Source organism: Camponotus vicinus, unplaced genomic scaffold, assembly GCF_025532165.1.
Source record: "Camponotus vicinus isolate PSW18456_S1 unplaced genomic scaffold, iyCamVici1.0 SCAF_9, whole genome shotgun sequence".
In the NCBI taxonomy this organism is placed as follows: Eukaryota; Metazoa; Arthropoda; class Insecta; order Hymenoptera; family Formicidae; genus Camponotus; species Camponotus vicinus.
In genome coordinates this window covers 666,860-693,299 of record NW_028141981.1, presented here as the reverse complement: position 1 = coordinate 693,299, position 26,440 = coordinate 666,860, and the positions used below count along the sequence as shown (strand labels likewise).

The window sequence follows — 26,440 nt, the reverse complement described above, 5'->3', positions numbered from 1 at the left end:
GTGTTTGGTATGGCAGTGTTATCGCGTTGCGCCTCGTTCATCCGCAATGTGAATGGCAGCAGCGAATCTTCGTTGTAAATCGTCTATCTTGTAGAGGAAAATATCCTGTAACGATTCCTATACAATAATATCAAGAAATAAGATGTAACAGGATTTGTAATTATGCAAGTTTATTGACATATACTTTTGCGAAACGGTTGATGATGAAACTTGTGAATATCCTCGCTCACAATTGCATTCACGATGACTCTAATGCTTGTTCTCTTGTATAATCAAGAGTGAAATCGATGCGATTGTCAATGATTATATCTATATTCTTGTCAATGAACAATTTAATAATGAGAATTTCATCTCGCCTCTCTTTTTCTTTCTTATCGGCCAGTAAGCAGTCCAATCAACGCTTGCTTCTCCTTCTCTTTTTTCCGCACAGATTCCAGATTCCTCTGTTTCCAGGAACTCTTTCGAAGCTTAATCGGACGCGACCCGACGTATCGTCCTGAAACAAATAATGTGACTAATCAATTATATTGAAATTTCAATAAATAGCTTCCCTGTCCTCTCTCGTCATTATATCTAATCTGTCACGGTCTATTAAAAAAATATATTGCCTGCAATCATAAATATTTATATTTTAGCTAGATCGTAATTACGAATATAGAATCTATTACGTCGAATACATGTAATCAAATATTTGACAAGTGAAGAGGAGTATTAGTTTGCGATCGCAACATACTGACACTGATGCTTTCCGCAACAACAATAACGTAATACTAGTAACGTAATACTAACATAAAGTTAAGCTTATCGGCTTTTCGGCGGCAACAGGTAACAGACGATGTTACATTTTCTCACGCCGTTTTCTTATCCACCCAAGTATGTATTCCGCGAAGAAGAAAACGAATAGGAATCGATCCGTCCATTCGTGGATTATGTTGCATATGCGCGCCATTCATTCCTTCTCAACTTCCCATTCACAATTTCGAATTTCCTATAAGTATCTTTCTTGGAAACACCAACGTAATATCGATATTCGCAAAATTTATAAACGCGCAATTTAAATAACTCGTCAGGGATTGCAATTAAAATGCAGAATGCGAGTTGCAATTCTTTCTTTTCTTCTCGCGATGCATTTCGTGGCTGATAAAAATCCGACATACAGTTAAGCTTAGCGATAATGCAAATATTAAAGATGTAATATAAATATCAGGCAAAACAGAGGGAAGGGGGATCTCACTCTAATCAATTAAACTCTCTCTCACACACACACATCCGTCTCATAGCGTTCACTCACGAATAAACCTCCTCCCTTCGGACGTCGTCACGACGCGTTAGGGTTTGACGATTATAAAGGAAAACCTAACGAAATTTTCGATGACGCACAAAAAACTTGAAAGCATTCTAAAGTTACGATCTAAAAAGTAGACAGAATTCTCCGCCGTCGTCGATCATCGCACAAAGTACACTATAATGTACACCATGTGATATCTTATATTACGCGCGATATCTACATACACTTTACGTAGATACTCTCGTATTTCGTATCCTCGAAGGACGTGTAAAAGCTAAGCGCTATTAAATCAACAGTATCGGAAAACAAAAGCGGCTTGTGCGTAACCCGTATATGCAGTTGCATCGAAATCCCGAGAGCGCGAGATAGTGGGGCCAAAAATATCCATTCGAATAGCCGGGCATCAATGAGAAATTCCGCCAAAGAGAACGCATTACGTCGAAGGGGCTCATGACCTCGGTCCTCTCATTCTCCTTTTTTTCTCTCTCTCGAGCTCGCCCACGCGTCGAACTCTTTGTCACTTTCTTGCGGCTTCTGCACGGAGAAAATTTTACAGTACAAATTACATGAAAAATATATTTCCTCTTACAACATTTATTATAAAGCTGGAACATAACATTAGAATATTTATAGAAATTTTAAATTATGCATTCGTTTATCAAAATGTCAATAATTACAATATTCCTTTGTAAAATATAATAAGTATAATATTATTGAATAAAAATATTATGATTTTTCTCTTATATGTTAATATGTTTTACAATTACAAAAATTATATATTGTCATTTTTACTATAATATTTTCTCCGTGTGTGGATGATGCGAAACAAATTTTCATTTTATCATGCTTTAAACCGGATTCGAATATTACAGTGTATAAAGTGTAATAAAATTGTATATTATTTTTTTCTCGTTTGCGCGCGTTTTTGCAAAAGTTGGATGCCGCACGTGGCACAACATCGCATTTACCGCACAATCGTATCATATCTCGATTCGAATATAAAAGAATATATCCTATTACATTGTCGTATTTAAAATGTTATTTCTCGTTATTAATTTTGTTCAAGCTGTAATATTAATATTTAAAAATTATGAAAAAGCCAAGTGCTCTTCAATATGAGAATACAGAAAACGTTTAAACATTACTCAAGTGAAAGTTACTCGAGACAAAATCATGTAATCGAGAGGAGAATGTGGATCAGCTGTGTAAGTTTGATCAGCGTATTGCGAGGTTGCACTTGCGAGCCATCGATTAATCTCTGGTTCTGCAAGTACCTCAAGCAACTACGAATCACATATCCGTTCTATCGTTCATCATATCCAGAACTCCTTCTCGCACATTATATGTATATATATATTTATATGTATGTGTATGTATTATATACGCGCACACGCGATATTCTCAGCCTGGCATTGCGTTTACTCGCTCGTTCATTCAAACTACTTGTTGCGTCTACTCGATTCCGCGATATATCCCTAGTAACTATGTCTGAATTTCTTTAACTCTCCCTTTCTTTCTCTCTCTCTCTCTTTTCCTCTCTCTACTTTTATATATTTTTATTTCGTACAAATAATATGAAATCTTTCTCTCTTATATTATTTCATATATGACATATTTTAATATATACATAATATTCTAGAATATTTTCAAATAAAAGAGAGACCTCGATTCCTTTGACATTATATGGCGGGGAAACGCATTCCACGTTGTGCGATAAATCCTTCCACAGAATCCCACGTACTCGTCCGCGACTACGAAATTTCGACAAATTTTCATGCGTATCTTCACCACCGTATGAGTCACCGATCTTTCAGCGCGCGTATTTTATTATCGTACATTACAGGCATCGAAAATTGAAAATGAGGGTATAGCTTGGTAAATATATAAATAATACAATTTTACAACATTCCTTGCATACTCTCGTCTTGGATTACCTTGTCATCTTCGAGTCCGAAATATTCGATTGTGCGTCGTAATCCGAAAGAATCGTGTACGCTTTGTATCTCGTTTTGTGTTACATCGTTCCTACCGTGAATTAGATTATCAGCTGATTGTCTTTAATGAAGCATGTGTTGAAATACACTTTATATTTTTACCATTTTTTTTACATCGCCTTTTTATATCGCGAAGGGATAATGTGTCTGATACTGCTATATAAAATCAAGTTTTTGCTGTATTATAACTTGTTGAATCTATCATTATCTACATTGTAAATATTGTAAGATATTGAGGAGAGCTATTTGAAAAATCCAAGTTGTTCTTTCAACTTGGAATAACACCTAGGTATTAAACGACATACGCTTGTAAATCACAAGGATACAAGATGTATAATGTGTAAAATACCTGACTCGTTCTAATTCGTTCTACGTGTGCAAAGAATCTACCTAAAATAGAAAAGAAAAATCACAGGAAAAAGAAAAATTACAATGATAACGGCTACGATGATGATAAGAATAGTAAGGACGAGGAACGACGATAATAAGCAAAAAAAAAATCTGCTCGATTCGCGCGGCCCACCGCGAGATTTTCAATTGGTTGTCGCAAAGAGGGTGGGGTGTTACGAGAATTCGTACTAGGAGAGTAGGGGTTGTTGAATGAGTAGCGAAACGCTCGGCTTCCCGTCGCACTTGGTCGCATCCACCCCAACGGTTAACCGGGAACCGGGTATATAGTCGATACGGTTCCGTCTCGAGTTCATTCCGAGAGTGTATGCCGAGGAAGTGGACGCGAAAGTCAAACGAACGAACGAACGATCCGCGTATCCCGAAAAGGTACGTGTTTTTTTTTATTCTTCTCATTCTTCGGTTATTTAAAAAAAAAAAAGAACCAAGCACATTGCAAGAAATTTTTCGCAAAACGCGAAACCTGATTCAATCTTTTGCTGATCTTTCTTTGGACTTTTATACTATAATTACGTGATTTTATCATCGAATTATAAAATTCTTACGGTGACTTTCAAATAATCGTATGCATCTGTTCGAATCGTATAACATATATTCGCGAGAGAGGGTGATTTCCGTTATCGCTACAACTACACATTGTTAGTTACAATCTCGAAAAAAATCTTGCTAATTATATATAGAAATGTGTTAATGTATTATCGTGCGATAATTATATATAGATGCGATAATGTGTATCACGTGATAAAGTATCTCAAATATTCCACCGTGTTATATCATCGATTTGATTCAATAATTTCGCAAAACAAATTAATGCCTTTGCTCAGCTGTTTGCTATAAAACTAGTAAGGATAAAATGATTTCGCGTCGACGAGATCAACGTGTACCTTTTCGCGCCACATTGTGCTAATATATAACAAAAAGACAGAGATATATGAAAGATAAATGCGAATACAAACTATAAAAATAATTATAAAAGCGCGATAAAAATGTAATAAATGAATAATATTTAAAAATATGAATGACATCGCGACGAAAGGAAAAGAAATATCGAAATTTAATGGCATATCGTATCTCTTCACTCTCGTAAAAATGTCATCGGGTACCTATGAAGCCGGATGTTTCGGATACTTTTCCTCTTTCACTTACAACGTAACATTGAAAAGTAACATCTCTCCTCTCTATCAGCTCCAAGTTGCCGTCACGACGTGTGATAGCACGCGAGGATGCGTGTATGTTTTAGCGGGGCGCTAAAATTAGGAGTAACATTATATAAATAGTATCACCCGTTGCAGAAATTTCGCGGCAGAACGTAAACAGCATACTTGTCTGTCCACAAAGTCGTTATTGCGGAATGATTAATCGAACTTCTTCACTCTCCCAGGCGTACGATATTAAAAAAGACTTCCTTATACGTTCCTTGACATTACTTTCATCGTAAATGCCATTTCGAAAACAATTCAAACGCTAAAACTAGCCAACATTCCCGAGGACGTTCCTTCGCGATGTTTGTCTCATCCATTTTTCAAAACGCTGGAAACAAAATATCTACAGAAAGCGAACGGCCTACAACGAGTTATCTATTTTAAAAGCGGGCTAAAAAAAGCACAATGTTTAGAAATAGCTACATAAACATGGTGTAGTGGTTTATTTTAATGAAATTCTCTCTCGCACTCGTGTATACGCTATGTTTTATATTAAATGACATGTGATAAAAGAGATGTAATATAAAACAACTAAAACATATATATGTTTTGTCTTATATCTTTTATTTTCAAGTTAAATCGATAATACGCGGAGAATATGTTTGTTGAGAATTTTCGCATAATCAGCTTTATAAATTTATCTGTATTTACTTTCTTTTTTTTTAGGCAAACGCGAGCGCAAAGGCGAACGTAATTTTTCGTTAGCGCAGCGATATTACGACGATAATTGATTGTACGACACGCGTCAAGTGTCGCGAATACGAAATATTCTATAAGAATGGAGATAGTTTCTAGACTGCTCTTAATATTCGTATTAAATATATTGTGTACAATGACTGGTTACGCAGCGCCATTATTAGATGCGAAGGACATTTGGAGCCGAAATGTTTTGGTACCTGTAATAAAGGCGTGTTCCTCCGATGGGCAATGCTGGGAATGGTTACCGAAATCAGAAACATACGACAGTAATATCATTGTACCCGAACAAGACAGCGATACCTCAAGGTATGTGCACATACGTAGATGATTTACTTTCTTCCTTTTCTCGTGATATCATATTTTGTATACTTACGCGTATACTTTTTGATTAATTAAAATAACTCCGTGTCATACATTTTTTATATTTTCAGTAATATTTTTATGTATCAATGTCCTCTCGTATTTGACAGATTGCAATCTCGGCGTCAAATTGCGAACTCGGTATCCGAAATCATGTTAGGATCGTGGAAAGATAGCATGTCGGAGGAGGCAGGGCGAGAAATTCGAGCGCCCTTACCAGTTAATAAACAAATACCGATTAGAACCACGAAGAAGGATGTATTTATGTCCCGTGGCTGGGGCGCCGGTGGCATGCCGTTTTCAGTTCTGTACATGAATCCGCGATCAAATCACGCAGTTACGGCAATATCACGTAAGTACTAATGCGGGGAGAAATATCTTTTAATTTATTTTATTATAGAGTAAAATATCTTTTAATTTATTTTATTATAGAGTAAAAATAAAATAATTTTTTTCACAACAGCGTCTCAACGACAAGAAACCGGTGTAACGACCGAAAGTTCGACGCCGTTTGTAGAACATCCTAATTCGCGTATCGCCCCACGAAACAGTCAATCTACTGTACAACCGAGGAGACAATATTGGACCATACCACAACTTTTTATATCATATGGTTGGGCCCCGTTCGGAAAATAGAAACGAATAACGGTGATATATTTAATATCGAAGTATCACCTTGAAAAAGAGAGAAGAGAGAAAGAGAGAGATAGAATGTGAAAAAAAGAGAGACATATTGATCTTTGTGATATATTTTAAAAATGTGCAAATAAGTAGCTCCTTAATGCAATTGTCAATATTTGTCTCAATGATAGTCAATTGTTTTAATATCCGAGAGTGTAATTTTTACATCTCTCTCTATGCAGTATTTTCTTTAGTATACAATTTGCATAATAAATTATATTTTTATCTAAATATATTACATCCACATTACGCGAGCGATAGCACTTGAATATTATGTGAAAATACCATTATAATCGAAAAAATTTCTGTCCAACATAGACAGTCTATAAGAAAATAAATAAATAAATAACTTACCATTCATTTCCTTCATTGCTTTGATAAAATCTTGTGGATCCTTAAAAGACACAAATCCAAAGCCTTTGGTTTTATTTGTCCGTTTATCTCTGACTACCTTTGCTTTTTGAAAACTAGGATATTTTCCAAATACTCTCACCAACATTTCATCAGTGACATCATTTCCTAGATCCCCGCAAAATATTCTGAAATCATCTGCAACATGGATATTGTTAGAATGCAATTTTCTGAAAGAGAATAGTAAGTAGTTTTTCTTAAATAAATATATAATATTTGTTTATTAACCTTCGTCCCAATCTAGCAAAGAAGGATCTTCCCACGTTTGACCGCCGGCTGTTCTTATAATCTTCTTATTTTTTTTTCCTTTACCCTTGGGATGACTCTCCTCTGCACTAGCATTAGCCATAATGGAACTTGCTTTGCCTTGGCTAATAGCTAACTCAGCAGCTGTGCTGACACCTTTTACTTTTGGTTTCTTTTTACCCTCATCTTCAGGTATTTTTGTATTGATAATTTGTTCAATAATTTCAGGATGGATCATTGGCGTTGACGTAGAATCGTATGTTTTTGGGGTTGCACTTAGACACGGATCAACCATATTTGATATATATGGATTACTTATTTGTGCGGGTGAGGAATATGTTGTAATGGGAACTGTACCTGTAATAATTGTAATTATACTATTATAAAGAAATTTCCATCATATTATTTCTGGATATATATGCAATCTTTACCTTGTCGTGCAACTTGTTGAGGAATTAACATTGGTGGAGGTGGAGGAGGAGGTGGAGGTGGTGGCGGTGGAGGGAATCCGATCATTGGGGGAAATGCTAACGTCGCTGCAGCAGCTGCCGCAACTACTGGTGTAGGAAGTTCATGTTGTTCCAATTGCCTAGCGACTTGACTATATGTATTTGCACCAATTACTGGTCGTACAATTGGTGTTACAAGCTGCCCTCCGATTTCAGCTTCAAATCTATTCAATTAACATTTAAGGGATTAATCAAGTGTAAAACTTGAAAAAAACACATTAAAATTCTCAATCTCAAGTAGATCCAAACATGTCGTACTCACGTATACATTGTAATTTATTACGTTATTTCGAATTAGCACATGTACAGTTATACACATGCAGAATGAAAAAAAGGAATGGGAAGTAAATAAGACCGCATAATATCTTATAATTATGAAAAAAACAGAAGATTATACAACTTGAATCGAAATTAGATCGCGTCATACCTGTTCATTTCATCTTCCATTTGCCGAAGTTTGTCGTCCATATTTGCCAAGCTGGTCGTCCACAAAACGTTTATTCAATTATAGCGTCTATTCTGACGCAAGTGCGATAAATTGATACCTTTTTAACGAAACGATTGAAACGACAATAACTTTGATTTCGAAGCACTTAACCTAACGTGTTCACTCAACACACCCACATCCGCGCAGTACTGGCGCAGCTACGTCATGCGCGTTGATGGGCCCGCATTTTTGCGCATGCGCAGACGAATTTAAAATAGTACAATGAAGTAGTTTAAATATTATCGAATGAGGGTCTGCATAGACTCCGTTTAATATTTTTTTTAAATTACTTAGACATTTTTGGAAATTAAAAACATAAAATTAAAATTAATATACATAAATTAAATAATATACCTAACACACTAATTTTATGCACAGAATAAAGAAATAAAATATAAATAAATATATACATATAGTTATAAAATATAAATGTTACTACAAAATTAATATAACAATATAATCAAATTGAAAAGTACATAATAATATATAATAACATAATGCATAACAATAATATAGTATACATAATAATACATAATATATAATATACATATATTGTATATTCTATTTCGCGGGACAAAATATCTTTAAAATAAAATATCATATATCAAGTTATGCTTTGTTGTAAAAATTATAATAAAACTTATTGTAAACCTATATTATTGTAAAACTATAATAAAAATTATTTATAACGCCACGCGAAGTGGAATATTGTCGAAAAACAAATGAATCTTGCAATACCTTTATTTTTTGAATAATTTTCTTACCTTCTAATTATCTTTCTCCTCAATAAATTGGAGAACGCGACTGGATCCCTTTGACCCTTATGTTCAGATTCCATTTTTTTTCGCCGGCTGTAGGACATTCCACGATGTAATTATGGTGCTAGCGGTATTTCGTGCACATAGCACGGAATAAAACCAAAAATTGTGCACATTATATGTTACCTTCTGAGAACATTCGTGGACTACTTCGTAGGTCATGTCCACGTTTTAGTGTCCATAGAGGGCATATCGTTTTCAGGCAGAGAGAAGACTGAGGCCGGTATTCATAGTCCGTTCTTATATTTAAGATCGTCTTAAGTTCATCTTTAGATATTGTATGTATCATTTTATTGGCTATGGATTATCTGAAGATGAACTAAAGACGATCTTAAATATAAGACCGGACTATGAATACCGGCCTGAGAGATGTCATGACTGGAAATAAGTTAGCACTTCCAGCGCTAACTTATTAAATAATACAAATATAAATAATTTAATTAATAATAATTTATTATATAAAAATATTAGTATGTTCTCTCTTTCCACGCTATTATTTATTTACTTATTTATGTGTCTTCTTTTTCTTCTCAACATCATTTATTTATTTTTTATTTATTTATTTATTTATTTATTTATTTAGCTCGCTCTAAGTCAGTCTTCTAAAATGCAAAACTAAATATTATAGAATTTGACTTTGAAAATAAAATAATCGAATAAATTCAAATAATTAGCATACCGAAAGGTTCCGTGATAAGTTGTTTAATAAATAATCAATTTTAATTAATTAATGAAAATACTTCTATAATTTAATATTCCGCGTTAGCGTATATAATATATAAAATATTTCGGCAACGAATTATCGATAACACGGTGTTCAACTTTGACAATACAAAATATAAACAGTAGCGCGCTGTGTTACGGCTTTGTCATCATTCGCACGGTGACTCTCGAGTAATAAAGTAACGGTGAGAAATGCTTCGTATATTGTATTTTTTTTACTAAACACAATTACAATTAGTATCGAAACATAATTTGCTATAAATATTAATAAATATTAATTAATCAAAAATTAATTAACGACGTGAAACTGTAACACAATGATAAATCTTTATCGAATCGAAATCATTCATTACTGCAAATAAAAATTGGAACAGGATATACATAAAAGGGGATAAAAGAATTAATTATTTTATAATCTTTCGCTCAATGATGCCTATAATATTTCTTTAACAATATTAGAATTAACTATATTTCGACGAAAGCTTTAAATTTTCTCAATTCTTGTTAATTAAATAATGTACAATTTAATCGAGAATCAATTAAATTATTGGAATCCAAAATATTAAATAATCACTTTGATCGTTGCGATTTTTTACGGACAATAATTATTATTTTAATATATAGAGTCACAAATATATTTCATCTGTGTTACTTTATTGTTCTACTTAACAATCTAAATGTAATTTGGATTGTGAGAGAACACGTAGTACTGAATCGAATTATAGATGCAAATAATTAGCATAATGAAAAGATAAATTGTTTAATAAATAATCAATTTTAATCAATAAATTAAAATACTTCATTAATTTAATATTCCGCGTTAAGGTACATTTTATAATATATAAAATATTTTGGCAACGAATTATCGATAACACGGTATTTGACTTTGGCAATATAAAACATAAACAGTAGCGCGCCATGCTTCGGCTTTGTTATCATTCGCACGGTGACTCTCGAGTAATAAAGTAACAGTGAGAAATGCTTCGTATATTGTATTTTTTTTACTAAACACAATTACGATTAGCATCGAAACATAATTTGCTATAAATATTAATAAATAATAATTAATCAAAAATTAATTAACGACATGAAACTGTAGCGCAACGATAAACTTTTATTGAATCGCAATCATTCATTACCGCGATTAAAAATTGAAACAGTAGATACATAAAAGGAGATAAGAGAATTAATTATGTTATGATCTTCCGATCATTGATGCTAATTATAATAATATTTCTTTAACAATATTAGAATTAATTATATTTCGACCAATACCTTAAATTTTAACAATCCTTGTTAATTAAACAATGTTCAATTTAATCGAGAATCGATTAAATGATAGGAATCCAAAATGTTAAATAATCGCTTCGATCGTTGCGATCTTTACGGACAATAATTATTATTTCAATACCTAGCCACAAATATATTTCATCCGTGTTACTTTATCGTTCTAGTTGAAAATCTAAAAATAATTTGGATTATGAGAAAACACAAAGTATATATATATATATATATATAAAACAATCGAATTATAAATGCAAATAAATAGCATAACGAAAGGCTCCGTGATAAATTGTTAAAAAATAATCAATTTAAATCAATAAATTAAAATACTTCTATAATTTAATATTCCGCGCGCGAATATTTTATATTACAGAAAATATTTCGGCAACGAGAGAATTATCAATAACACCGTGTTAGACCTTGATAAACAGTATCGCGCTATTGTTAATACGTTACACGGCTTTATTATCATTCGCACAGAAACCTTGAGCAATAAAGTAGTGACGTTTCATATATTATCAAATTCTTCCTTTACATAGTCGACTCTGGCGATATAAACAGTACCGCGGTAATGTTCTTGACTTACGATCATTCGCTCAGTGGCTCTTGAGCAGTGAAGTAGTGATGTGAGACGTTTCATATATTATCAAATTCTTTCTCTAAACACAATTGCAAGTGCAACGAGGAACTTTTCGTGAATAAGTGTAAGTGCAACGAGGATTAAAGTGCCACGAGAAAAGAGCGAAGGAAGCAAAAGAAAAAAGGAGGTTTTGGAAGTGGATGGATCAATAAGATATGATGTAAGTCATTAATATAAATTATTTATCACATTCATTATTTATTATATTGTTGCGTCCCCGCGTCCCGTCCCGCTGAATGTATTCGTCACCGGTTGAATTCTTTCGAAGAAGATCGTTTTCGCGCGCGTTGTCAAGATGTTGTTATAAACAACGACTGTCAGAGAGTCCAGCTGTCAAGTTGTGCGGACGCGCATCTATTTGTGATAAACAGTATCGCGCTATTGTTAATACGTTACACAGCTTTATTATCATTCGCACAGTACCTTGAGCAATAAAGTAGTGACGTTTCATATATTATCAAATTCTTCCTTTACATAGTCGACTCTGGCGATATAAACAGTACCGCGGTAATGTTCTTGACTTACGATCATTCGCTCAGTGGCTCTTGAGCAGTGAAGTAGTGATGTGAGACGTTTCATATATTATCAAATTCTTTCTCTAAACACAATTGCAAGTGCAACGAGGAACTTTTCGTGAATAAGTGTAAGTGCAACGAGGATTAAAGTGCCACGAGAAAAGAGCGAAGGAAGCAAAAGAAAAAAGGAGGTTTTGGAAGTGGATGGATCAATAAGATATGATGTAAGTCATTAATATAAATTATTTATCACATTCATTATTTATTATATTGTTGCGTCCCCGCGTCCCGTCCCGCTGAATGTATTCGTCACCGGTTGAATTCTTTCGAAGAAGATCGTTTTCGCGCGCGTTGTCAAGATATTGTTATAAACAACGACTGTCAGAGAGTCCAGCTGTCAAGTTGTGCGGACGCGCATCTATTTGTGATAAACAGTATCGCGCTATTGTTAATACGTTACACAGCTTTATTATCATTCGCACAGTACCTTGAGCAATAAAGTAGTGACGTTTCATATATTATCAAATTCTTTCTTTACATAGTCGACCCAGGCGATATAAACAGTACCGCGGTAATGTTCTTGACTTACGATCATTCGCTCAGTGGCTCTTGAGCAGTGAAGTAGTGATGTGAGACGTTTCATATATTATCAAATTCTTTCCGTTTTACGATTATTCTGAATTCTTGTATGTTACTCGCGATTTATTAAAATTCTTGTGTACCTTAAAAAGCGTTATTATTTACGAGTGCACGAGCGTCAGCGTATGCCGATTGTGTCGCGCGCGTTCGATATATATCGCGTTCGATATATACCGCGTTCCGCGGACGCAACAATATATAAATTATTTATCAATAATATATATATTCAAAATATACATATTTCTCGTTTCGTTTTATTTCTTTGATTGTGATTTAATAGTGATTTTAAATTGTATAACATATATAATACATAAACTTATAAAAAATATTCCATTTTATTTTAAAATAATTAAAACATTTATAAAATTTTTTATTAATTAATATTTTCAGATACTTTTATGTTTTATAAAACATTTCAAATTAATATATTTATTTAAATATTTCATATATAAAAAAATAGAAATTTTTTTATTTATCATATTTTTAAAAGTTTATATCTAAGAAATATATATTATTTTGTAATTACGCAGTTTAAAAGTAAAAATGTAAAAATTAATTGCGCGCAATAATTAGGTTTAAAATCAATTATTTTGAACATTGCTTTGTATAATAGATGTTCTCTTATCCTTTATATTTTTATTTATCGTTTATATTTGCGAATTTAAATTTATGTACTATATTACAAAATAAATTTCAAATTATGTATTATATTATATATAAAATTATATATAATATAACCCTCCCATGGGGTACACCTTGTCGCGGTGGGAGGGCTTAGTACTTGGATGGTGCCTTGAGGTTTATCTTAAATTTTTCTATTTATGATAAATCTTAAGATGCTTGAATGGGAAGCTAAGTACCCTTTCGCATCGTCGGTGCCGTCAACGTGCCGCGGACGGCAAGCGCTTTGTTACCGCGTTTTCGCGTTGTAGTATTCTCGCGTCGTCGCGTTTTCGCGGAACTTTTGGACTTTTCATATAAAATCCCAATTTCATTTATTGTCACGAGTCTCTACTTCCGATGCCAACTAACTGGGATGTTTCGAGTTTGCACACGTTGCTATGCAACGTACACTCTTGCTTCGTGCTTCGTCAAGTGATTCGGCCCGAATTAGTTAGAACTCGATCGATTGCTCGGAATGGTCGTCAATGGGTTCCTTCTCTTTGCTCGTCTACAGCCACACGCACTGCGTGTGTTAACCCTGTCGAGGAGTCGAGTGGATTCCCCTAGGCACGATTTTCGCTCGGTAAAAGGGGTTGCCTCCCCATTTTCTAAATTGCTGAATGTAAGCATTTAAAAAATGTGGGTATCCTCTTCTTTTGCCGTCTACTAGCCTGGTGTAGCATATAGCAACCGCGGGAGGCATAATATGTCCGGGCGGAGCACCTGAAATCGTGCTTAGCGGGTCCAGGTTCGATACGAGATAGGATAATTATGCTCGAAAAAGAGTTGGTCAACTTCATTTTCCTCTATTTCCGTCAATCGTTTCGTCTTCTTTCCGGTTTGGGCTTAGTCCTTGCTCGTTGTATCGTTGCAATCCCGACCGGTTGACTCGAAGTTGATTCTTGTAAGTGAAATGGGATTTTCGCTCGTACCGAAACCGGGAGTGCCGTCTAATGTATAGGTATACATATTAAGTATATACATCGCGCGATCAAATATAAAATTTTTAATTGCATCGAAATAGTGCGGAAATCGTTAAGTATCGCGCGTAAAATAGCGAAAATAGCGATATAAAAATATCGCTCGTGAATGCGGGAGTGCCGTTGAAAGTATCGCGCGTCAACAACATGAGAGGAGGAGGAGGCCTGGGAGAGGCATCAGGCACCTGTGAAGCAACTCTATGGTAAATAAATTATCGCTTATATATAATTATTTATTAATTGCGTACGCGCGATTTAAATTAAGTAATTAATCGCGTAATTTGATTTTTTATATACATGACTTAAACAAGAGAAAAAGAGAGAAATTTTTACATAAAAACTGTAATTTAAAAGTTTCTACGTTTGAATAGCTTTTAATAGAATTATTAAATTATTACTTATTAGTAGAATTTTTTTCAAAATTTATAAAATTGTTTATCTGCTTATTATTTATGTGCGTCGGATATAAAATTAAATGCATATAATAATAATTTTTTGACCGTGACTACAATTTGAATCTTCTTTGTATGTTACAGACCAACAAACTATTGTGAGAGGAGGAGGAGGCCTGGGAGAGGCATCTTGCATCGGCGAAGCAACCTGATGGTGAATATTTATTATTTGTATATCAATTGTTATAAATCGTACGCACAATAATTCGTTCTTATAATTTAAAGGAATTAAAGAGAAAATTAGAGAGAAAGATTTTTATAAAAATCATATATAAAAATTTCTATTTGAAAAGTAATTTTAAAATTTATAAAATCTTCCCACGTGTTTATATCTGCTTATTATTTTACACACCGGATATGAAATTCCGCACAATAATAATTTTTTGAAATATTGATTGTATTTTGAGCTTTGTTATAAATGAATTTTATATTTGTATGTTACAGACAACGTAGCTTCGATAATGACAACTCCGCTGTGGCACATCAATGCTCCGGTAAGTGATAAAAACTTTTATTTAATTTTAAAGTAACGGATTCATAGAGATTGTAGATAAATCCGTTGCCTTAAAATGGATGAGCTAGAATAGATTAAATTAAATAACTTTTAATAAATTCGTTCGAAATATATTGCATCCATTGCGAAAATATATTGCAGTATTTTAATTATAAAGAAAAAAGATAGAGAAAAGATTATTTTTGTATAGATTTTACCTAATTTATTAAAAATAAAGAACACTAAAAATTGTATCAATTACATCTAATGCTAATTTATTCGCTTATAACGCGCATTTATCTTATTCACTTATCTTACTCTAATTTCTTATTAGCTCATCCATTACAACATTTGTTGTAAATATTGTTTTTAAACTTAATGTAAAGCCAAATGATTAATTAATGAAATAACTTGTAATGTGATAAATGTAATATGATAAATGTTATACACATATTAATTTTATATTTTATTATAAATTATTCATTTCTATAAAAATTTATTAATTACATATATTATTATAATATCAATCAATTTTTATTGGTAAATCTGCATAGAGACTTTTATATTATAAGAATTTTATATATTATACCAGGCCGCTAACAGCTGAAGCCAGAATAACCATTTACATTTGGGCAGGATATACATATACAGATTAGATTAATATACATATTATGTCGTACTGTCAATTTTTGCCGGCATTTATTAAAATAAATATAAACTTCTACGAGATAGTGATTAAAGTGAACATAAGTAGTTAAAAAATATTAAAATATAGTATTTAAATAAATATAAGCAATAACCAGCAATTATTAAAATAAATATACAATCGATACTCATATAAATTACAATTGCATCTTTCGAGAGCGATAGTTATGTTATGTTAAATTCTGTGATACCCGGTATAAATTCTGTCCAGTTATAAATGGTTGCCTTTGTTTTACATTTTATCATATGAGATATGGCCGTGTTAGCAGTCTAATATAATATAGAGAAATTTGTAATTTGGCTTTATTTCAGTTTAAAAAATTAAATTAAATTTATTTTTAAAAATGCTAAAAAAATGAAAATATTTAAATTATTAATTTAAATTATTAAAATTATTTTCAGGAATACTAAAAGAAATTGCAAGATTATTAATGTTTAAGAAGATTGTAAATTGCGTAAATACATTTTCATGTAAATTACACGAAAAATTATCCAAAGTATACGTATAATGATTATATAATAGTAATTCATTAAATTAACATATTTATTTTTATAGTATATATTCTTTAAATATTCATAAAAGAGTAACTATTTATATTTTCATATCAAAGAGTCATTAATAAATTCGGAAAATTTTTATATAAAATGTAAAAATTCGATGCTAAATTAATGATTAAATATAAGCGTTATAAAATTTGACGAACGCCTTTGTTATAGAATCGCGAGTCAATTATTATAAATTTTATGATATGCTTTCCGTTAGATTTATCTATTTATGAATTCCATATCGCGCGGAGCTAAATATTCTTAAAATAAATTATTAAATTATGATTGCGAAAATACCGTGTTCTTTCCGCGTTCTTTTCGCGTTCTTTTCGCGTTCTTTTCGCGTTCTTTTCGCGTCCTTATAAAAGATTACCGTTTTAACAAAAGAATTTTATCGCTGTCCCTCTCGTCAGATAATATTCCTAAATATTGCTAATTAAATATAAAGAAATATCGAATAAAAGTGTGAAGATTCGATATAATAAGTCAACGATTAAATAATAACTTCACAAAATTTAACAATCACCTTCGATATTATAGAATCGCGAGTTAAATATTATGAATTTAATAATTTGTTTTTTCAGTTATATTTACGAATTTCGTATAGGAAAATATTCATAAATAAATTAATAAATTACGGTTGCGAAAACACCATGTTTCTCCCGCGTTCTTTTTGGCGTTCTTAGACGAGATTGTCGTTTTAATAAAAGAGTTCCAATGCGTCATCGACTTTCCATCGTCGGTGCCGTCAACGTGTCGCGGACGGCGGCATTTCGTTACCGCATTTCCGCGTTGTAGTATTCTCGCGTCGTCGCGTTTTCGCGCTTCCGCGTTGGACTTTTCGTATAAAATCCCAATTTCCTTATTGTTACGAGTCTCTACTTCCGATGCCAACTAACTGGAATGTTTCGAGTTTGCACACGTTGCTATGCAACGTACACTTGCTTCGTGCTTCGTCAAGTGATTCGGCCCGAATTAGTTAGAACTCGATCGATTGCTCGGAATGGTCGTCAATGGGTTCCTTCTCTTTGCTCGTCTACAGCCACACGCACTGCGTGTGTTAACCCTGTCGAGGAGTCGAGTGGATTCCCCTAGGCACGATTTTCGCTCGGTAAAAGGGGTTGCCTCCCCATTTTCTAAATTGCTGAATGTAAGCATTTAAAAAATGTGGGTATCCTCTTCTTTTGCCGTCTACTAGCCTGGTGTAGCATATAGCAACCGCGGGAGGCATAGTATGTCCGGGCGGAGCACCTGAAATCGTGCTTAGCGGGTCCAGGTTCGATACGAGATAGGATAATTATGCGCGAAAAAGAGTTGGTCAACTTCATTTTCCTCTATTTCCGTCAATCGTTTCGTCTTCTTTCCGGTTTGGGCTTAGTCCTTGCTCGTTGTATCGTTGCAATCCCGACCGGTTGACTCGAAGTTGATTCTTGTAAGTGAAATGGGATTTTCGCTCGTACCGAAACCGGGAGTGCCGTCTAAATGTATAGGTATACATATTAAGTATATACATCGCGCGATCAAATATAAAATTTTTAATACAAGTTCTTATACAAAATTATCGTTTAACAAAAGATTTTTATCGCTGTCCCTCTCGTCAGATAATATTCCTAAATATTGCTAATTAAATATACAGAATTATCGAATAAAAGTGTGAAGATTTGATGTGATAAGTCAACGATTAAATATTAGCTTCACAAAATTTAACGATCACCTTCGATATTATAGAATCACGAGTTAATTATTATGAATTTATTAATTTGTTTTTTCAGTTATATTTGTATTTACGAATTTCGTATCGGAAAAAATTCATAAATAAATTAATAAATTACGGTTGCGAAATCACCGTGTTTTTCTCGCGTTCTTTTCGCATTCTTAGACGAAATTATCGTTTTAATAAAAGTTATCGTTGTTCCTTCCGTTAAATAAACGTTAATAAAAGTTGCGTGGCTCGTACCGCCGAGGAGTCGAAACGATTTTCATCATGGAGAATTATTTCTCACCGGTTCTTGTGAGATCCATTCGCGACGTCTAGTTCGGTGCTCTGTTAAAAATTGGGAATTTTTACTGTAAGATTGGAACTAATCCCAGGTTTTCCTGGCAATTTCCGAAAGCAATGATTTTGGTAGTAATTCAACGACGATACGCTTCTTTAATGTCGAAATAATTTAAATAATATATATTTAGATGAGAGAAATGTATCTTTTCTTTTCTTCGTTAAAAAATGTTCTTCATTATTAGGATTGGTATTATTATTGTTTATATAATGCCAGATAGATTTAATAGTAGATTAAATATGGATATAGCGTTGTGTATAAATTTTAATTTTTTAAATAATTTCATAATTTAATTAATTTTTATTAATTTTTATGATAAAAATGATTACGAACGAATATATTTTATTAATTGTTAATTAATTTGAAAAAATTATTTAAAATACATGCACAAATTAACGAATCCAAAATATTTTTATAATTTTTGTTAATATACTATATTATATATACGCGAAATTATACATGAATGTTACATAAAATGTGCGAATACTTAAAAATTTAGAGACGAATCGAATGGGTACCCTTATATCAGTAAGATATTGATTAAAAGAAAAAAAATTATTAATTTTAACGTTACAAGAATAAGAATCTAGATAATTAATCTAGAATTAATTATATATTTAAAACTATTTCATTTATTTTATTTTGAACACTATTCGAATTGAAATTTTTTAAATCTTGCTGTTATCGGGTTCGATTCGTCTCGCGCGCGCAGACGGTACCCCAAATTATGTGTTCGCACATTTAACACAAACTCCAATAATGCATGTATTTTATTATTTATAAATATAATCGTTCGTAATCACATTTCAATAACAAAGGTTATATCCATTTAATTTTCAATAAAGAAATATATTTCTTAGTAATGGAAGAACATGTTTTCTGACGTGAATATCAATTTCGTGAATTGAAAATAATGACGAGGGATAATTGTCTTTGATTTAATACTGAAATCATTGCTATCGGGAATAGTCCGGAAGATCCAGAATTCGTTCCCTCCTACAGTGGAATTCCCAACGTTCAATGGATCACTTAACTTTTCTTCGCAGATTGATCTTGCGAAATCTGATGTAGAAACAAGATGTTAATCGTTCTCCATTTTTAAGATCGCTCCTCTTTTTATCGGATATTACCGGTATGTCACTTGCGTATCTGCAGTTGAATATTTTGAATATTATCGATTTATTTATCGTCGCGTTTTATCGCGAATTTTAAATCGCGATTTATCTTATAAAAATTCGCAAGTAAATCGGTCGGTGAATTGTATATTTACGAACATTACAGACCACAAATGATTGTTGAAATATTTTTGATTTTTTATACTTACGTGATAATAATTATATCGCGTTCGTGTCTATTGAGAGCTTCGATCATTATATTTATTCGTCGCGTTTTCTCGTGAATTTTAAATCGCGATTTATCTTATAATTTAATCGTTGACTTATACGTCGAAACTTTGTCTATCTTTCCACGTCTTTGAATATTGTCTTTTATAGTCTTCGCTAGTAGTGCAAATATTTATTTTTTTACTATTTAAGGAGATGACCGATAATTTTATTAAAGATTAATCGCGATTATTTAAATCATTATATAAATCTTATTAAACTCTACTAATTCATCGATAGTTAGAGATATAGTTAGATAGTTAAATTATTAGAGAGGGATTTTGATAAAATTATTTGTTCCGTTATTCTCTATTAAACGTACCGAACAACGCGATTTTTTAATTATATGTTAATTATATTCAAAATTGTAAAGTTTTAAGATTTATTTTATTTCATTTAACTAATCATGCGCGAGATGTATGTATTTTCAATATGTATTTTTCAATAGCGATATTTCTATAAAATAGCGTATTAATCGCAAATAAATTCGCAAATATTACAGACCTTAAATATCTGTCGAAATATCTTTGCACTTGTGCGTGATAGTAATTATATCGCGCGTGTCTATTAGGTGCTCCGATTATATTATTAAAATTGTACATATCGCAATCAAATATTCCGAATATTGTCGATTTATTTATTTGTCACGTCTTCTCTCGAATTGTAAATCGCGATTTATCTTATAACTTAATATTATCTTATAATTAATCTTATAATTAATCTTATAATTAATTTAATCGTTGACTTATACGTCGGAACTTTGTCTACCTTTCCACGTCTTTGAATATTGTATTTTATAGTCTGCGCTAATAGTGCAAATATTTTTTTTACTTTTTAAGATGATGATCGATAATTTTATTAATGATTAAAATCGCGATTATTTAAATCATTATATAAATCTTATTAAACTTTACTAATACATCGATAGTTAGAGATATAGTTAGATAATTAAATTATTAGAGAGAGACTTTGATAAAATTATTCGTTCCGTTATTCTCTATTAATTATATCACGCGTGTCTATTAAACCCGTTATTCTCTATTAATTATATCACGCGTGTCTATTAGGGGCTCCGATTATATTATAAAAATTATACATATCGCAATCAAATATTCCGAATATTGTCGATTTATTTATTTGTCGCGTCTTCTCGCGAATTGTAAATCACGATTTATCTTCTAAAAATTTGTAATAAATTCTAATAAATTCTATATTCGCAAATATTATAAATCTCAAATGTCTTGAAATATCTTCGCATTTGTTTGTTAATAATTATGTCGCGCGCTGTCTATTAGCGGTTTCGATTATCATATTACAAAAATTATGCATATCGTAATCAACTATTCCTAATAATCGATTTATTTATTCGTTATCGCTCTCTCGCTTATTTTAAATTGTTATTTATCTTGTACTTTAATCATTGATTTACATCGAAGCTTGATCTATCTTTTCGCGTTTTGAATATTAATAATCTACATAAAATGCGCCAGTAATGCAAATACTTTCTTTTGCAATCGGAAAAACTATCAATAATTTTATTAATGACCCTTTTGATCACGATTATTTATGTTTAAGCGTTATTTATATAAAACTAATTTCTATTCTTAAATTCTATTATTGTATGTCGATTATTAATAATAAATATCGCGTAATTCATCATCGCTAATCAGCCTTGTTTGGACTATGTAGAAATTTTTAATAAATTTTATATTATACGTATATTTTGGATACTTTTGTAATTCTTTATAATAATTTAAAATTATTCTTAAAAAATTAAATTGAATTTATTTTTAAAAATGTTTTAAAAATGAAATTTAAATTATCAAAATTATTTTCAAGAAGATTAAACAAATTGCATAATTATAAATGTTCAAGATATATTTTAGCATGTTATATTTAATTTTAAAAATTAAAAATATATCATATAAATGTGTAAATGAATATATAGCTATAATATTAAGTCCAAATGTTAATGTTATCAATATCAAATTATTTATGTTATTAAACATTTGAATAAATTGAGTACATTTATTTGATATTGATAACATCATAAATTATAATTTGTAAATTGTACTTTGTAATTAATAAATTGTGTTTTGTAAATTGTAAATAGTTATAATTGTATATTAATTATAATCTAATATTGATACTTTTAATTATTAACATAGTTGTATAAAATACAATTATAACTATAATTATATTACATGTAATTGTATTTACGATTGTAAATCGTATTGTGTCTATTTACGATGTAAATTGTAAATAGTTATAATTGTATATTAATTAAATCTAATATTGATATTTTTAATTATTGACATAGTTGTATAAAATACAATTATAACTATAATTATATTACATGAAATTGTATTTACGATTGTAAATTACGTGAATACATTCTTATGTAAATTACACGAAAAATTATCGAAAGTATACGTATAATGATTATACGTATATATTATATGTATATATATGATTATATACGTAAGTATACGTATAATATTAATTCGTTAAATTAACATATTTGTTTCTATAGTATACATTTTTGAAATATTCGTAAAAGAATAACTATTTATATTTTCATATCAAAGAGTCATTAATAAATTCGGAAAATTTTTATATAAAATGTAGAATCGCGAGTCAATTATTATAAATTTAATGATATGCTTTCCGTTAGATTTATCTATTTATGAATTCCATATCGCGCGGAACTGAATATTCTTAAAATAAATTATTGAATTATGATTGCGAAAATACCGTGTTCTTTCCGCATTCTCTTCGCGTCACCTTCGCTATTATAGGATCGCGAGTTAATTATTATGAATTTAATAATTTGCTTTTCAGTTATATTTGTACTTCCGAATTTCGTATCGGAAAATATTAATAAATAAATTAATAAATTACGGTTGCGAAAACACCATGTTTTTCCCGCGTTCTTTTTGGCGTTCTTAGACGCGATTGTCGTTTTAATAAAAGAGTTACATTGCGTCATCGACTTTCCATCGTCGGTACCGTCAACGTGTCGCGGACGGCGGCATTTCGTTACCGCATTTCTGCGTTGTAGTATTCTCGCGTCGTCGCGTTTTCGCGCTTCCGCGTTGGATTTTTCGTATAAAATCCCAATTTCCTTATTGTTACGAGTCTCTACTTCCGATGCCAACTAACTGGGATGTTTCGAGTTTGCACACGTTGCTATGCAACGTACACTCTTGCTTCGTGCTTCGTCAAGTGATTCGGCCCGAATTAGTTAGAACTCGATCGATTGCTCGGAATGGTCGTCAATGGGTTCCTTCTCTTTGCTCGTCTACAGCCACACGCACTGCGTGTGTTAACCCTGTCGAGGAGTCGAGTGGATTCCCCTAGGCACGATTTTCGCTCGGTAAAAGGGGTTGCCTCCCCATTTTCTAAATTGCTGAATGTAAGCATTTAAAAAATGTGGGTATCCTCTTCTTTTGCCGTCTACTAGCCTGGTGTAGCATATAGCAACCGCGGGAGGCATAATATGTCCGGGCGGAGCACCTGAAATCGTGCTTAGCGGGTCCAGGTTCGATACGAGATAAGATAATTATGCGCGAAAAAGAGTTGGTCAACTTCATTTTCCTCTATTTCCGTCAATCGTTTCGTCTTCTTTCCGGTTTGGGCTTAGTCCTTGCTCGTTGTATCGTTGCAATCCCGACCGGTTGACTCGAAGTTGATTCTTGTAAGTGAAATGGGATTTTCGCTCGTACCGAAACCGGGAGTGCCGTCTAATGTATAGGTATACATATTAAGTATATACATCGCGCGATCAAATATAAAATTTTTAATACAAGTTCTTATACAAAATTATCGTTTAACAAAAGATTTTTATCGTTGTCCCTCTCGTCAGATAATATTCCTAAATATTGCTAATTAAATATACAGAATTATCGAATAAAAGTGTGAAGATTTGATGTGATAAGTCAACGATTAAATATTAGCTTCACAAAATTTAACGATCACCTTCGATATTATAGAATCACGAGTTAATTATTATGAATTTATTAATTTGTTTTTTCAGTTATATTTGTATTTACGAATTTCGTATCGGAAAATATTCATAAATAAATTAATAAATTACGGTTGCGAAATCACCGTGTTTTTCTCGCGTTCTTTTCGCATTCTTAGACGAAATTATCGTTTTAATAAAAGAGTTATCGTTGTTCCTTCCGTTAAATAAACGTTAATAAAAGTTGCGTGGCTCGTACCGCCGAGGAGTCGAAACGATTTTCATCATGGAGAATTATTTCTCACCGGTTCTTGTGAGATCCATTCGCGACGTCTAGTTCGGTGCTCTGTTAAAAATTGGGAATTTTTACTGTAAGATTGGAACTAATCCCAGGTTTTCCTGGCAATTTCCGAAAGCAATGATTTTGGTAGTAATTCAACGACGATACGCTTCTTTAACGTCGAAATAATTTAAATAATATATATTTAGATGAGAGAAATGTATCTTTTCTTTTCTTCGTTAAAAAATGTTCTTCATTATTAGGATTGGTATTATTATTGTTTATATAATGCCAGATAGATTTAATAGTAGATTAAATATGGATATAGCGTTGTGTATAAATTTTAATTTTTTAAATAATTTCATAATTTAATTAATTTTTATTAATTTTTATGATAAAAATGATTACGAACGAATATATTTTATTAATTGTTAATTAATTTGAAAAAATTATTTAAAATACATGCACAAATTAACGAATCCAAAATATTTTTATAATTTTTGTTAATATGCTATATTATATATACGCGAAATTATACATGAATGTTACATAAAATGTGCGAATACTTAAAAATTTAGAGACGAATCGAATGGGTACCCTTATATCAGTAAGATATTGATTAAAAGAAAAATTATTATTAATTTTAACGTTACAAGAATAAGAATCTAGATAATTAATCTAGAATTAATTATATATTTAAAACTATTTCATTTATTTTATTTTGAACACTATTCGAATTGAAATTTTTTAAATCTTGCTGTTATCGGGTTCGATTCGTCTCGCGCGCGCAGACGGTACCCCAAATTATGTGTTCGCACATTTAACACAAACTCCAATAATGTATGTATTTTATTATTTATAAATATAATCGTTCGTAATCACATTTCAATAACAAAGGTTATATCCATTTAATTTTCAATAAAGAAATATATTTCTTAGTAATGGAAGAACATGTTTTCTGACGTAAATATCAATTTCGTGAATTGAAAATAATGACGAGGGATAATTGTCTTTGATTTAATACTGAAATCATTGCTATCGGGAATAGTCCGGAAGATCCAGGATTCGTTCTCTCCTACAGTGGAATTCCCGACGTTCAATGGATCACTTAACTTTTCTTCGCAGATTGATCTTGCGAAATCTGATGTAGAAACAAGATGTTAATCGTTCTCCATTTTTAAGATCGCTTCTCTTTTTATCGGATATTACCGGTATGTCACTCGCGTATTTGCAGTTGAATAGTTTGAATATTATCGATTTATTTATCGTCGTGTTTTATCGTGAATTTTAAATCGCGATATATCTTATAAAAATTCGCAGTAATTCGGTCGCTGAATTGCATATTCACAAACATTACAGACCTCTAATGATTGTTGAAATATTTTCGATTTTCTATATTTACGTGATAATAATTATATCGCGCACGTGTCTATTGAGAGCTTCGATTATTATATTATAAAAATTATACGTATCGCGATCAAATATTCCGCATATTATCGACTTATTTATTCGTCGCGTTTTTTCGTGAATTTTAAATCGCGATTTGTCTTATAATTTAATCGTTGACTTATACATTGAAGCTTTGTCTTTCCACGTCTTTGATTATTGTTTTTAATATTTATCGTGCAAAATGCTGGTAGTGCAAATATTTTCTTTTATAATTTAAAAGACGATCGATAATTATATTAATGAAAATCATTCGTTCCGTTATTTTCTATTAAACGTGGCCACAACGCAATTTTTAATTATATTTTAAAGCTTATAGAGCTCATTTCTTGTTATTCAGCTAATCATGCGCGAAATAGGATATGTATTTTATTCTCAATCGTGAAATTCGTATCAAGTCGCGTATATATTAATCGCAAATAAATCGGACAGTGAATTTTATGTTCATACGGATCACAAATGTTTGCTAAAATATCTTCGTCTGTCAACATTTGTGTGATAATAATTATATCGCACGCGTGTCTATTGATTCGATTATTATATTATAAAAATTATGCGTATCTCGCAA

The 26,440-nt window shown here is 31.6% G+C and overlaps 2 protein-coding genes and 2 long non-coding RNA genes across 10 annotated transcripts; 2 read left to right on the top strand and 2 right to left on the bottom strand.

The window, feature by feature from the left end:
- Positions 1–184: 184 nt before the first annotated feature.
- On the bottom strand, positions 185–8,442 carry LOC145977191 (uncharacterized). 7 transcript variants are annotated; one of them, XR_014440454.1, is made up of 10 exons: positions 8,226–8,442; positions 7,721–7,962; positions 7,272–7,646; positions 6,987–7,181; positions 5,013–5,220; positions 4,837–4,937; positions 3,385–3,672; positions 3,223–3,313; positions 2,952–3,095; positions 497–1,822 (listed from the first exon to the last, which is right to left on the bottom strand). XR_014440454.1 is itself a non-coding variant. In XM_083108969.1 (5 exons), exons 1-5 carry the CDS (start codon positions 8,264–8,266, stop codon positions 372–374), a joined length of 978 nt encoding a protein of 325 aa, XP_082965095.1. In that variant the 5' UTR covers positions 8,267–8,442; the 3' UTR covers positions 185–371. The 7 variants fall into 7 exon arrangements, 2 of the variants coding, with proteins under 2 accessions (XP_082965095.1, XP_082965096.1); XR_014440455.1 differs by lacking the exon at positions 3,385–3,672 and having other exon boundaries at positions 4,794–4,937; XR_014440453.1 differs by lacking the exon at positions 3,385–3,672.
- On the top strand, positions 3,901–6,986 carry LOC145977195 (uncharacterized). The gene is made up of 4 exons (XM_083108977.1): positions 3,901–4,059; positions 5,559–5,897; positions 6,062–6,303; positions 6,415–6,986. The coding sequence occupies exons 2-4, from the start codon at positions 5,671–5,673 to the stop codon at positions 6,585–6,587; spliced, it is 642 nt and encodes a 213-aa protein (XP_082965103.1). The 5' UTR covers positions 3,901–4,059; positions 5,559–5,670; the 3' UTR covers positions 6,588–6,986.
- A 6,182-nt stretch (positions 8,443–14,624) lies between the features above and the next one.
- Positions 14,625–15,639, top strand: LOC145976580 (uncharacterized). The gene is made up of 3 exons (XR_014440272.1): positions 14,625–14,750; positions 15,084–15,153; positions 15,444–15,639. It is a non-coding gene; the product is annotated as an uncharacterized LOC145976580 (long non-coding RNA).
- Positions 15,640–23,560: 7,921 nt separating this feature from the next.
- On the bottom strand, positions 23,561–25,630 carry LOC145977126 (uncharacterized). Its single transcript, XR_014440421.1, has 3 exons — positions 25,540–25,630; positions 24,406–24,492; positions 23,561–23,925 (listed from the first exon to the last, which is right to left on the bottom strand). It is a non-coding gene; the product is annotated as an uncharacterized LOC145977126 (long non-coding RNA).
- Between the last annotated feature and the right edge of the window lie 810 nt (positions 25,631–26,440).

Bases quoted from the DNA above. Each gene is read 5' to 3' on its own strand.
- LOC145977191 (XM_083108969.1), bottom strand. From the start codon at position 8,266: ATGGACGACAAACTTCGGCAAATGGAAGATGAAATGAACAG. The intron at 7,182-7,271 runs GTTAATAAACAA...TCCATGTTGCAG, and splicing joins TTTGCTAGATTGGGACGAAG to ATGATTTCAGAATATTTTGC. The intron at 497-6,986 runs GTAAGTTATTTA...TATTTGTTTCAG, and splicing joins AGCAATGAAGGAAATGAATG to GACGATACGTCGGGTCGCGT.
- LOC145977195 (XM_083108977.1), top strand. From the start codon at position 5,671: ATGGAGATAGTTTCTAGACTGCTCTTAATATTCGTATTAAATATATTG. The intron at 5,898-6,061 runs GTATGTGCACAT...CGTATTTGACAG, and splicing joins CAAGACAGCGATACCTCAAG to ATTGCAATCTCGGCGTCAAA. The intron at 6,304-6,414 runs GTAAGTACTAAT...TTTTCACAACAG, and splicing joins CGCAGTTACGGCAATATCAC to CGTCTCAACGACAAGAAACC.